At 38.3% G+C, this 15064-nt stretch overlaps 1 protein-coding gene across 3 annotated transcripts in view; it reads right to left on the bottom strand.

Annotated features, from left to right (window-relative positions):
- KIAA1328 (KIAA1328 ortholog) overlaps positions 1-15064 on the bottom strand; it is a 180494-nt gene that overhangs the window by 56013 nt on the left and 109417 nt on the right. For all 3 annotated transcript variants that reach the window (XM_065740107.1, XM_065740106.1, XM_065740108.1), the window contains exon 6: positions 1535-2220. In XM_065740107.1, coding sequence (XP_065596179.1) covers positions 1535-2220 — 686 coding nt within the window. The remainder of the gene's footprint in view (positions 1-1534; positions 2221-15064) is intronic.

Raw genomic sequence — 15064 nt, 5'->3', positions numbered from 1 at the left:
ACTTTTTTTCTTAAGTAACTATAGCCCTGAAAACCATCTTATCCTTTTTCAGACAAAAAAAAAAAAAAAAGGCTAAAATAGGCACAATGTTATTAAAAAGCACAACATCATAGATATATTTAAGGTCTAGTTATTTTCCTGAGCAGATGATACCTCAACTAAGTGTCAAAATTATCTATTAGAAACAAAACTGCAAAAGACTTAAGTCTGTATATCCTTCACATTCTACTTGTTTTTCTTTAGAGGTCTGCATGCATAGAATTAAGGTATTTGATGATTAGGAATCCATCTGTTCCCACTTCTTTTTTGCCTTAAGTTATAATTCTTTGTTTGTAGCCTCAGCCATTTTCAACACACACAATTATGATTGACTCTGATAAAACAGACATTTTAGAGCCTAAATAAACATACTCTTTTCAATGTGAGACAGGGTCCAAGAAGTCAAACAAAAGAGTTACTGTATCTTCTTATAGAGTTTTAAATGTAACCAGAGGGCTGTTATTAAGAAGAGAAAGTGGTATGTTCCTCTGCAGTGGTTATAATGCATGCAAGTAGGAAGTGGGTCAAGCATTACAGACACTTGTGGGATGCTGCCAGCAGTTGCCACATCGAAGTAATATTGAAATAAGCCTTCCTGTGAAACCTTCCTACTGTTTCTTCTAACAGACTGATAGATTTCTCCCCTTGCTTAAGACTGGTATTGCTGAAATGTTAGTACCCAATTGAGTTACATCAGCTAGTCTAACTTTTTGGTCTGTGGCTTTAACCCGACCCCCTTCTAGGCTTATTGATACCAATAAATCAGTTTATCCATATGCCAGAGACCCAATTTAAATCATCAGGAAGGTGTTTTCTCACCTTTTCTAACAATCTCAATGGCTTTTCAAGCCACATTCTGTATTTCTGTGGTTGCTGCCTTTCCCTTCTAATTTTTAAGCAGGTCTTGTGCCTCTGTCTTGGCATCCTTGTCTGCAGAAATATCAGTGAAAGAAAACACCCCTGCAACACAGAGCTCCCTTCTTTTGCCACATGTATGTAATAAACATATAAAATGGTCTTCATCTTTTCTGCAAAAGATAGTTCTTCCAGTCACCACCTAGGAAGGTGCAATATTTCAAAAGTGACCCTTCCAAGCAAAGGAGAGGAATGCCACATCTATGTCATCTACACACACTGTTCCCTCACCAAATGTCTATATTCCTTGAAGTGCCTGCACTAAGATCAAGCTTTCAATTTCTTCTACTACTATTCTTTTCCTACCCAGTCTCTTAGAACTGCTTTTCTTATGCCTTTCTTTCTACCACATACTGTTTTCCTCTGCTGCTTTCCACAGCTGTCATGCTGTTTCCCAACAGTATATGCTAATATACTAAAAAGTCTCCTCTCCTCTAAATCACTGTTACAGAGAAATTGTGCCACAGGTATTGCCTTATCTTATTTTATAAATTCCGTTTTTTTTTTTAATAACTACTGCTCACATGTTCATTATAAATTCTAGAATTTATTTTTTTTTTTATATAAACCTTGAAATCACCTGTTATGATCCATTCGGGATTGGCATAGCTGCTGTTGTTTTAGGAGAAGTTTTGCTTCCTGTTTAGCCAACAAATTTTGGAGACGTTCCTTTTCAATTTCCAGCTCCATCTTCTGCAGAAGCAGCTGCTGCCTTCTTTCTTCAGACAAACTTTTAGCTTGCTCTGCTTCTTTAGACCCCGAACCCCCACTGTCATTCAGCCCAGAAACTCGAGAGAGCCTGGAATAATCACACGTATTTTGAGCTGGCCCAGAATGTCTTCTGGGTACCTGGCCTGCATGGTGGCTTCTCTGAACACTACCTGAGCTCCCTACGTGCTTGCAGGCACAGCCGTGACTCATTTGTGGAGGGGATGAGCTTGGAAATTCATTTGCTTTTTGGTCCATCTCCTGAGCTGGTTTTACATGGTGAGGGCTCCTCTGCTTGACTGCAGAAACCATATTGTTACATTTCCCATGCAAGCCGTTTTCCAACAGATTTTCTTTCACACGATCCTGATGGTTGTATACAATTTCAGTCCCATAATCGTGATTATTCCTGCATAGCTGAGACAATACTACATGGCTTGGGCTTCCAGCCTTTGATGCTCTACTGTTCTTATATGAAGTCTGAGGTCCTGCAACAGCTAAGTACGAACCATCTAGTACTGAGGGAGGTTGTTGGCATGGGGACTTCTTAGCAGACATCTGAAATAAGAGAAACAATTTCCTCCAAGTTAATAAAATGCATCTTTACTCATTAGTGTCACAATTTAAACATTCTCACTCAGAAATAGTCTCACTGCATCCTGCTGATGGACATACAGGTCGCCTTGACAAAATGTTTATCAAAAGATGGACACGGCTCTGCTATCAAATATACATTTCATTCAATCTACACAAGTGTAATAAATGTAAAACTACTGCCTGCAGGATCTTCAGCATAAAATGAGTCGCTTCAGAGTATCAAGTAGTTGTGAGCATCTAGGGTTACATAAAATCAACTTGAAGAGTGGCAAAAAACATTAAATGTTAATGTTTGAAAATGTTTAATTTTGAATACCGAGCCAAAAAATCCATTCAGCCACTATAAATACTCTTTGATTGGCCATTACACAGCAGGAGATTTGATGTAAAACATTTCACCTTGCACTGAATGGGATATTACTTATCGCTGGAAATTTGATGAGAGTTTTTGAAATATCTTTACAGAAACACAGATAAAAACCAACTACTTTCTGTAAAAAATGGTTGTACATCAAAAGCTGTCATTTAAATACAAAACATGTTTAAATTCAGCTATAAACGTAAGTGATTTTTCAATTAGGCTGGGCAAGTGATTATACCCTGATAAAACTCCGAAGAAAGAAAGCAACTGTGATTCACATTTGTCAACTCAGGGCAAGCAAATTCTAGTGGTTTTGTTATACCACAGATATTATGCAACACACGTCAAAATCCCACTTATATCCCAGGGTATCTTTACACTATGGTTCATCTAGGCAGTTAAGCATTTGAGTTGTTATGCACATCAGATTGATAGTGAATCAGGCACTCACAACCATTCTATGATTCTATGACTTCTTTTGCATTAATTTCAATAATATACCGAATGTAAAATCTTCCAGCCTATGGGACTTCTCACAAAGTTTGTTGGGTTTTTTTGGTATCTTTTTTTGTTTTCTTTATAAGCACCAGGTTTGTTAAAGATAATGAAACCACTTCAGTGAAAGTGCTTCAGCAGCGAAATTCATAATCCACAGATAGTGAGCAAAGTATTATTTGCATTCTAGCAGTGCTTACAAAAGATAGGTATGGTCAACATGCAGTGAAAGTCAGTCAGCAAGCTCTACAACAGAAAAACTTAGGGATGCAGGTAAGTGTCCAGTGATGATTAGAAGAGAGATACAATCCAAATCTATGCAGTGTTTATATCTATAATTTAAATTCCTTTTTATAAATAAACAAAATACCAAATATATTCTGCTGTTCTTGAAGACAACTGATTACAAGTTTTGGGTAGACTTCACAGAATGTAAATTAACGTGGATTAGCACCTGAATACTGATATTTTATTATTTCCAATTTTGTGGATATAAAAGCATCCTGTCCACCAACTGATTGAAAGCCAAGGATGCCATGTTTTGCCCCAAAGGGCCCAGTAAGTTGGAAGCATTTGCATTAATGTCAGTGCTAAATGTCTGAGGAAAGTCTGGTGCTTGGACTGGGTGAAAAGTGCAGGACATTAAAATATTTTAAAGTCAGAGGGGCTGGCAGGGCAAGTGAGCAGAAATGCAACATGCTGCCAAAAAGACAAAGTTTGGTTATTTATTATTTGCATCTTTCCATCTTTGTCTGCAGTATTTTCTAGGCAAATAAAGGTTACAAAACTTCAAACAACCGAATTAGACAATACATAAAGGGATGACCAGCAATAGGAAGAAATACTGTGGAAAAGGGAAAGGGTGAGAATCTCGCAGTTACATTCTCTCATTCCCCACCTCATCTGCTTTTGCAAGCCCAGCACATAGGAGCAACTACAGAAAAAGGAGTCCGATGTATCTAGTGGACCAGACCTCTAGGACAGCACGTGGTAGCAGATCCAAAAGACTTTTTGGAGGATCTTATCAGAGATGACAGAGTAGGGTGATCTACAGAACGAATACATCTAACCTTCATCAGTAAAGTAAAGTAAAAAGGAACAAACAACAAAAAAGATGCAAAACATGGAATGACTTAATTTCCTTATTTTAGCAATTTGTTTTATTGACTGAAGACAAGAAAATGTTAAGAAATCTAAGCACATGGAGATGGTACAAAATAATCATCGGAGCAGATTTAAGAATAAAGGCCCACATCGCAAATTAACTTCATGGCTGAGACTCCATTAGGAGTCCCCGAAGGCCCTAAAAGAGAGGTACCAGTTAGCATTTGTTGACCTTGGCCACCATTAAATCTGCCCTGATGGTCTCAGTAATGGCATTGACATTTAAAGACTTCATAACAAGGCAGAGAAACTTTAATGTTATTTCACAGTTACAATATGTTTGCAGGGGGGGAAATTCTCATTAATGTCATCGAATGCGAGTGGGTTTTTTTTCATTCCTTTAGAAGAAGGAGGTCATATTAGGTAGAAGACTGAATTCCAATTTCACATGCCTTTGAAGGCTACTCAGTACTTTGCAAATTCTAATACTGAAGAAAAATGAACTACTGGGAGCCAGCAACTTTTGTAAGTAATATGTGTTTTTCTGTTAATGCTTTAATTGAAAACTACAGCTGGATATAGGCTGCAGGGGAAATTGCCCGAATTCTTTACTTACAAAGAATCATAAAACCAGAACATGCCAGGACAAATCTGTAAGATGCTGGCCAGGTGAAAGGGAAAAGTGAAGAAAAAAAACAACTGTGAAGATTCAGCTACAGATACCTTGAGTCTAAAGACTCATAAGCATATGGAATTAAGTAATTTTAAAAGATGAGTTTAAGAAAGATATTGCCTATGGGATGCACGAAAACCATGACGGACCATGATGGAACAGCTGTGCTTTCCCCTCTCTGGAGTTCTCCTATGCTTGCTGTATAGTATTTAAAGATACAACTTCTTTTAACTGAGGCTTAAGCAAACAAACAAAAATTCAGACTGCTCCTTGCAGCAGACGGAGTTAATAAGATTTGATAAGACAGGTGTGAATCTCTTGCATGGAAACAAGGAGATATTAAAAAATAGTTCAAATAATCTTCAGGAGGGCTGAAAGGGAAGACAGGTGGGGAGCTCTAAGAAATCTTCACTGCAATCTCAGTAATTTCTGCTCAGGGATTCAGAGCAAAGCTTAAACAAACATCCAGACCTTAAAACTTCCTACAAACAGACAAACAGCGCACCAGCTTTATGCATGCAGCATTGGCAGCTCTGCAAATTCTTAAAAGCAGATTGTGTGCTCTGCAGTGTTAACGTGTAGCACTGGTAGAGGAGACATTTAAAAGCTGATTCCAGCATGCAGGGCTCTGTATGACCAGGGCTAGGCTACCAGCAGATCAGATCTTATGATCTCCATACATGCAATGTCCTGACAGATTTCACAGATAGATATGCATGCACAAAACATGTTTAAGAAACAAATTCCAATCATTAACTTGAGAAGTCTTTCACTCATTGGACAAAAGCCTCAGTCCGTCGATGTACTGGGAAAAATACAGAGCCATTAAGGTGAACAGGAAAACTCCTGTAGATGTCAGCAAGATCAGAGTTTAACCCAGAGCACCTGGCTTTATAGTTCATAGCTGAAATACACTTGAATACTGAGAGGCAATCAAGTGAAATTGTTCCTGATGGCATCTTGAGCACATTTCTCTATACTGGATTTTCAGCCTTGGGGTCTCTTTAGATAGGGGAGAAACACAGTGCGGAACAGGCAAGTTCAGAACTACATCACTGTGCAGAACAGAGCAAGGAGTCCTGGGGGAGCCAAGCACAAACAGAAGCAGCAACCCGAAAAAAAACAACAGGGCTTTAATGGTGTTCCAAGATAAAGGAACAGTTTCTAAATAGGCAAATGAGAGACTACCATATACAGGGACACCTTGAAGAGTGTCGTTGGCATGCATTAGTGACCTTGCTGGCATACTCATTATGGTATGCATCCTAAACCTGGAACTCAGTCAACACTACACACTGCTGATGTACAGGTATCATCTGAATAAAGCTTGGTTTGGGGTTTGCAGATCTATCAGCAGTGTAAGCACTTGCTTTTGTCACTGGAAAAAAGGAGAATACATTATAAATAAGCTTGAGTGTGTTATCTGGGCAACAGAAAAGCCATTATAAGAACAACTATTTAAAATGATAAGACTATTTGAAATGCATTACTAGTGATTAAGAAGCTATTCGTTCCAAGAATCCATAAGAATTTATCAAGAAAGATGTAAAATGGTAAATATTTCAAAGTAAATTAGCAGGACCTGTTGAAGTCTATCAGTTTCTTTTCTTTAAATCATAAAATCCTTATTAAAATCTCTAACACAAGTAACTTAACATCATTTACAGGGTGCCCAGATAATACTACAGAAACTACCTCTTTTAGTACCTAAGATAGAGAGTCCATAGATAACTCACAAGATAAACTGACCATTTTTTAAGAAAAAAAGAAATTGAGCACCATTTTCTGCAGTAATTATGTACAGCTATGGTTGCCACATTCCACTGAATAAAACAAGTGGTCTCAAATCAGAGAAACAATACATGAATGACAGCCACAAGCCTATATTTTTCCTGTAAAAGTCTACTGAATTCAATATACTGAACAGGTGTAGCAAAACAAAAATAAAAATAGGATCACATCACAAAAAAAATGAATCCATTGCTGCTAGCTGACAGCAGAGGAACACCTCCTCTGTTTCCACTGCCTTTAATTTTTTTTTCTCCCTTTAGTTATTAGGGTTTGAGTCGGGATGCCAGGTGCACAAAAAACCTGCATTCAAAGTGGCAAGTGAGCATTTGCTGGCACTCAGCTTTAAGTGTATATTTTGCATTCATAAACATGCCACCCTTCTTTCCAGCTACACAAATACTGTAGATAATCTCTAACAAATACTTCCATTTCAGAGCAGCAAACTGGTTTTACCCTGGCCAATAAGGCAGTCATTAATAATACAGTGCTCCAAGAAAACTGAAGTGCAGGGTCTGCGCATTTAGTCTGGGAAGTCATTGTGAGCAGAATGCCCATTAAGCCCAAGCAGTAGCTACACATGGCAATGCAATATCTGACCACTAAAAATAAAGCAAACATATTTGCTTTCAGAAACAAAACTGTACCAGACCTGTTTGCAGCACAGAAAAAATGCCACTATACTAATCTTGACAGCACCAGGTCTAACTATTAACATTCAGTGTGCTGCCAACATTATAAAAACGAAAAATCACAATCTTCTGACTTCAATTTTTTACTTATGCCCTTTATTTTACTGAAGAATCAGTAGTTCAAGACCTAGATAAATATTTCAAAAACTATACTATTTGTGAGCAGAGCAGGTCACTACCATTTCCCAGTGCATTTGGAGTTCATGTGAAATAAGGGCAGAAGAGTGATGAGCTGCATTTTTAACATGGGCATACACAGAATAGTTGTCTAGCTGATAGAGAATGCGTAATGCAACATCTGCACAGTAAGCCCTGCCAAAGCCCCATCCCAAATAAATGTAGTGCATTCTCCCTAGTGCAATTAACTCTCATACTCTGGCAGGTTTTGCTAGAAGATCATCAAGGTAGATTACCTTCCAGCATATGAACTAAATACTTACAGGTGTTATATCATCAGTTATTACTTACAAACTTCTGCATTTAACAAGACATCCAGGCAAATGAATGATCTAATTTATGAATTATTTATAAGAATTTCACAGCATGCTCCTGGCGTCATCCATGGCCTTTTCCAGGTCATATGACACCAATTAGAGCTGAATTTTAAATTATTCAATAACCTGAACTCTCTTGTCATTTAACATATAGATATCAATGCAGTAAACAAGTTAAGTCTAATGGGCCCTGGAGGTTTGCGTTCCTCCGCCCATCAGCAGAGGCTGTATGCTACCGCTGGAATAGAAAATAATAGAATGCAGCAGTCAAAAACATTTGCAAGGTTTTAATAAGTTATTTTGGTTCCCTTAGGGATTTCAGTATAACTTACAAGCACTGAATCTAAAACATATTAAAGTCCTTAGCTATGTGCTTTTAAAACAGAATTAGGGCATAGCAGAAGAGCAAGTCTGACACTAACCCTAATTTAAGACCTTAATTTGAAATGTAGTGGAAATTATTGAATAAGCAAGATTTACTATACACAACTCATTACCTTCAGGGTTTCCTACAGTATAGCCAAAAATAGCCCCTCTCCCAACGCATCTACACCTGTCTGTAAAGGTATGGTTATACACAATAAAATGGAAATCTTCATTTTACAGTATCAGTTGACAGGTATACCTTACACTCCATTAGCAATTGGGTGGAAAAAGTATCTCCACCACTCTCCTACCCTAGCAGCAGTGAGGAGGCTTCTGCTAGAAACCCATCTGAACTTGGGTATCATCTTCAAAATGTACAAACTCAGAAGAAAGGTTTAAGGAACCTGTATAGCATGTTCTTTAAGAGACAGAAGATAGCCTAAAAGCATTAAGTGCAATAGAAGACATTTTAAAACCATCGCTTTCCATGACCACAAAAGACCTCAACAATAAAGATTACCAAGAAGAACAGCACAGCACAATTACATATCTGATTCTGCCTTGTAAGGTTTGCAATAAATGCACAGAAAGAATGCCAGATCATGGCTCCAAAGCACTTGTCCCCAGACATCTCATGAACTTCCAAGCATCACTTCAAGGCAGAAGGGAAGTATTCAGAGACCCCTATCTACTTGCTGATTTAATAGAACCCCTCGAACCCCTCCTGCTTGGGCATCAGGCGGGTATTGCCTAAGATGGTTATCTCCCCCTAGAGATGAGTTCCACAAATGAGTGTTCTCCGGTCATTGAGCTGCAGCGTCAGGGGAGTATCACCTGAGATGGCTATCTCCCCCTGGAAGTGAGTTCCACAAAAGAGTGTTCAGTGGCCACTGAGCTGCAGCTTAGGCTGCCCCAGGACATGCCCATCAGCTTGTCTCATAGACAAGGGATTTCACAACCCTTGCCCAGGTCAAGCTTGGACATGTTTGGACATGTTCATCAGCAACCTTTGAGGCAATGGTATAAGATATTAGTCTCTTACACCTCAGATGTCCAGGATCTACAGCTGAAATCTTCTGGGAGTGCCTGCAGCTCAACACAAGCCAAAACTGTGCCTAGAGCCAACTGGTTTGTTTTTCCAGCATCTCTGCTCAGCTTTATGAACAGTACTGCTTAAACCCCAGACACACTCCTGCAGATGGCCCCTCATAGACCCATATATTGGAGAACCCAGTGACCCCACTCAACCACACATAACATGCTTTCTTTGCACTAATCGTTCAGGAGTTCATAAACATCCTGTACAAATGCAAGAGGAAAAGGTGGAACGTGAAAAGTTTAAATTCTCTTTTTAAACACTATCAAGAAGTTCTCTAGCTGCTGCTGTCAAAAAAAAACAACAATAATGTTGAGAAAACATGATGCCAAATAAGAAAAAGCACACCTATGCAAATTGTCTAGCCAGGCTAAGAAGAGTAAGGATTTAGATAAGAGATGCCATTGGACATCTGCTCCCCAAGCATAGCATGTGAAGGGGCTGTAAAAGAGTATACTATATATATTGTAATTATATATATGCATATTTAATTATATATTTATATATAAACATATATAGGTATTTAATTATATATTTATATATAAACATATAGGTGTTTTCTTTTAAAATTAAAAAAAAAAAAACAGAAGGAGAAAAAAGACAACTGCTTAATCTCACAGCACACATTTTAAGAATGTACAAAAATAGCTGTAAGGGATTTTATTTTGGTTAGTAGCCAGATTTAGTTTCATTCCTACAATGGGCAGCATTTGATTATTTTGCATTAGGGGTACAAACATGTTGGATAATAGGAGGGAAGTTCACATCAGTTTTCATTAATAAGTAATGTCCACCATGTATTTGGTCCTTCAAGGTAACTTTTTCAAAGTTATTTTATAAAGAAAACAGTTTTCTACTTGGGATCAGAAGTTTAGCATATCAGCATCTACACATGTTCTCAGCCACTGCCAGTCTCTTTAGAATTCAATCAACATTTGCTCTAAAGTCATGCTTTCACAGCTGCAGACACAAGACAAAAGGGCAAATATACCGTGACCCCTCTAAATAGCCCTGATTACTGTGATCAAACAGAAGCCAGATACTTATGTGGATAAGAATGTGCAGAGTTTGATGTGTGAAGATTACCACAGGAGCAGACATTGAATCAGCATTTGCCAACATGTACCTCACCATGACAGCCAATATCACCTTTCCCCTGTATTTACAGTAGGGATAACTGTGGTGCCCATTGGCCAGAGATGAATTTTAAATACCAGTCACTGTTCACTCAGAAAGATTACCAGAAAGTTTTACTTCCTTCAGTAGATAAGTGTCTCCTGCAGATTCCCCAGGGTATGGATGTAGGCTTTGAAATTTGCTTCATGAACAAAGGAAAAAAAATGGCAGACATTTAAGAATTAAGAGCATGTGCAGAAGTAGAGACAGTGTTCTGGGGGAAAGCATACAACTAGAAAGTTATTTAAATAGTATAGAAGTCCCACGAAGACAAAAAACAGAATTTTCTGACTTTAAAAAAAATGGAAAGGTGTGCCCAAGTGAGCATATACTGTCAAAAGTGCCCTTGCAATACGAGCCAGACAGCATTTAGATTCTGCTAATGATCCTATCTCTGGGAAATAATTCATAAAAAGTAAACAGTAATTTTCATGTGCCTGCCCTTTTGATCTTACATTTGTAGGGAGTATCCTGAGGCTAGCTGTGGGTGCCCCCGTGGCTCTGCCTGATTGACCTCTAAGCTGCCCCGCAAGTAATGATCATGCCGAGGAATGACAACAAAAGTTGCATGGAAGAAGACATTTTAGGGCAATACCATTAAAGACAGGCTGACTCACTTCATCTTGTCAGAGCAGTAGTCTCACAAAGAAAAAAGTAAAAACTTTCAAGAAGGACTTTCTCATTTTGAAATGATGCTGTTCTTCAGAACAAAAGTAATACTCACAACAAAATCTAGCTAGTGCATATCTCTGTATTAACCAGCCAAAAACTAGCACAAGATAGAACAACAGGCAGCCCAATGATATTGTGTTAAGCGGTCTTGAAAGGAAAAAATTATAATAAAGTCCTTGAGAATAGTCAAGTCAGAACCATGGCACTTCACCTCACCACATTCAAAAATACATATACCATATATTAGAAAATCTTTCTCTGAAGGCTTAGACGCGGACTGCTCATTGTTTCATCTGCTTTAAAACAATAGCTTGCATGCTTTTACTCCACACTATCCCCCAGTAAACACAAGATGGCATTTATTACATATCTTATGTTTCTGTCACTAGAAGTGAAGCTATGAGATAAAATGGCCAGTCCAGAGCAGCTGACAGGCAGAAATTTGACTAAACTACCAGGAATAACTTCTTTAAACAAGAGTGGGATAACTGCGAATCAACCTGCTAGAGAACACAGAAATGGAAGCATATACTATTTCTATTTTACACTAATATTGAGAAAATATTTATATTCTCAGCACAGTGACATGTACAGTGCAACATATGGATGGATGAACTGGTAGACAGGTAGCTGTGGAGTTGCTGCCAAGGAGTCTGACTTTAAAGCGCTGTCTTCTCTGGATGATGGCAGAGTTCTATCATTGGCAGATACAACATATACATTATGCTTCCTGTTCCTGCTTCAGTTTTTCCATAGCTCATACACTATTTTAACTAGATAGCTGTGTCAGATTTCCTTTCATTAACAAGTACTCTATTCCTGTTGGAAGTCAACCTCTCAGTTTGCAGTCATAGAGAAATATACAGTTACATTTTCTTACATAGATAGGAAATCCATAGAAATGAAAAGGCCACTTGGAAACAACATGGATGTTTTTTACTAAGAGCAATGTATCTAGAAGTTTTGTCCAGAATACAATGATTTCTGGAGAAGATCCCCCCATACTGATGAACAGTGCATATCTCAGCTGGTTACCTACTTTGATGACCTGTGCATGGGACTGGTATGTCCTGAGTCCTTTGAGCAACAGAGGCAAACTATATCACTTGAGTATGGAAGGATTGGCTCTCTGAACACAGAAGTTTAAGGTCCTCTTGTCATACAGGCCATGATTTTAGTGAGAAATGAAATGTCTTCTATTTGTGGTACTTGCGGTACCTCAAACAGATACATAAATTAACTAACGAAAGCATGGAGGAGAAACTGAATCAAACAGGAGGAGGCATAGAGCAAATAGCAGTCTCCAATTCCCTAGGGGTAAGCCATCTACTTCTTACTGAAGTCCATCGTGATTATGCTGCCTTCAGAATAGTTTCAGCACACTCAAAATGTCATGGAGGAAGTCCCAGAAGACTTTCTTTCTATGGGTGAGATTTCTTAAGAGCTGAGGCCAGTCATTCTGATGTGGCTTTAGTAGTTACAGGTAGACAGCTGACAGCAGCAAATGACCTCCAATGTATCAAGCCACAAAAATCAACTTCCCCCTGACTCATTTTTAAGGTCCTACTTGAAATGGTGAAGTATAGCAACGGTATCATAGTTACTATTTGCATAAAATGGTCCTAGATGTAGTGTAGAGCAGTATGACGGCCTGTTCTGATGGGTCTCAGCTGTAGAATATTGATATAAAGGCTGTTCTATAGTTACTGTAGGCCATTAGGTTATCTGAACGGACATCCATCACTACCAGCTTGTGTGAAGGAGAACATTAAGTTAAAAGGGCGTGACCAAGCATAAATTGAAAGGCCTTCCACTACTCCAGGACAGCAGTGACCTTGTGAGGCAATCGCCTACATTCTGAGCCACTGTAGACAGACAGACAGTGCAAGTAAAACCCATCCTGAGGTTTACTAATGGGAGTTTAGTATAGAAAAGCTCACAAGTGACAGTATTTTCAAGTGCTTGAGAGAAAATCCTTGCAAAAGACAGGTCTTTGTTACAAAGTCAGAAAAATATGTGGAAGAACTAAACATCTTCACAGAGCCTGAAATTAATAGTGTATATTAATAGTTGACAAAACAACATGCCCTGCTTGCAGTCTTAATGGCAGGGAAGGACAGTTTCAACTACAGACCCCTATAATTCAGTCTCCACAAGTCAGAATGGAGACACAGACCTTTCAATACAGAACCATAAATGCATTGTGCTGTGCCAATCTAAGAGCACAGGCTTTATAGCTATGAACTAACACTGCACACCTCTTCTGTTCTCTTTCCAGCGAGTACCCTAACAGTTGTCCATCTTAAAAATTTATCAACAGAACTTTTTATCAAGAAAAATTGTACAAGTTCATAGTTTTGTATTTCAATTCATCTCTGCTTTATCACTCCCTCATTTCTGAGCTCAATCTAAGTAACAGTCTGCACATGCTGTCAAAGGGATTTTAGAAGTTATGATAAAGTTCTAACACAGTGAGGAAAGTTTCTCTATCTGGGATCCTTGGCCACTCCTTTGGATATAATTGGTTAATAAAAGTATTCTAAATATCAAGCCTAAGCCTTCCTTATTCCATGTGAAAGAGCTGCATTTCAGCTTTTCTTCCTAAACTCTGGATTCAGCAAAGAATAGTAAAGCTCTGATGCTGACAATCTAAAATCACTCAGTGCCAACTTTGATAGGAGAAAAATTAGGCCAGCAGTAAAATTCACTCCCTTAAGAAACAGAGTTGAACCATCCAGCTGAGCACAGAAGAAATTCCTACCATGTATTTCTATATCTGTAAAACCCCTCAAGATTTGTAAATAGTTTTATTTCCAAATTTTGTTGTACAAGTGAAAGCGCTACACTACTGGAGAAGCAAAAAAAAAAAGAGAGATTGAGTCTCCCTCATAATCAAATGACTGCAACTTTTCTAGTGTCACAAGCATAACGGGAGAGAAAAAGACATGAAGTTGTAGACATTCAGAAGAACTCTAGTTACAAAAAAGATTTAGGGCGAAGAGTAAAGAAAAGAATAAAGTCAAATCATATTGTCTCAGTCAGCCATTTAAGATGTGTTTTCTTTAATTAGCTAAATTGTAATAAAAATTAAAACTGAATTTCTTGTTCATAATATATTCATTGGAGGGTAGAGGATGCAGCTGGCTATTTCCAGAGTTCAAGCTAACGCAGGCTCAGTTTTGCAGGACTGAACAGAAGCAAGTTTCAATCTTTCTCAAAAGATCAAAAAGCAACCTGGCAGCAGAGTCTGACTGCAAGCTCGATCTCAGAAATACTCATGAGGCAAGACAAACCTGTGGCAATTGAAACTGAACTCATTAAAATCACTACAGATTATTTAGAGCCCTCATACCTGACATTCAGGTCCTTCATTATGCTTTTAATGACTAGGAATGAAGCTCGAGACATCAGGTAGAAATTAGGGCTTTCATGCTGTGGTTTATTGCAAAGTGACCAGTTAAAGGAGTTTGGTGCCACATGGTATTTTTGTGGCCCAAAACACTAAATGAGATCGACTGTAGAATTTCACTTTGTTTTTGAAATCTTTTGCTTTCTGATGACAGAAGTGTTGATGATACAAATGCCCAAGCTCAGCTTTTACTCTGGATAATGACCAGAAGCAAAGTAATCAAATCTCTCGGATCAGTGTCTGTTTCATGATATGAAATAAGATTAATAGTTTCATGCTGATTTGCCATTTCCTAAAGTGGTGTTAAATTACAAATTTACAGGGGGAGGCAGCGTGATGGGTACTATATGAAACTCTTAGAAAAGGGTAAAACCAAAGCATGGTTATCATGAGATAAAACCATAAAACAATCACAGCCCTTAGGGGACTGAGAGCTCTGTGCAGCCTCTCATGTGTCAGATCATCACAGGGTGTCTGGT

This window comes from Cyrtonyx montezumae, unplaced genomic scaffold (assembly GCF_038088225.1).
Source record: "Cyrtonyx montezumae isolate F1298 unplaced genomic scaffold, pur_monq_1.0 scaffold_25, whole genome shotgun sequence".
Classification (NCBI taxonomy): domain Eukaryota; kingdom Metazoa; phylum Chordata; class Aves; order Galliformes; family Odontophoridae; genus Cyrtonyx; species Cyrtonyx montezumae.
The sequence above is the reverse complement of the archived record's forward strand: the minus strand, read 5'-3'. Positions and strand labels throughout refer to the sequence as shown.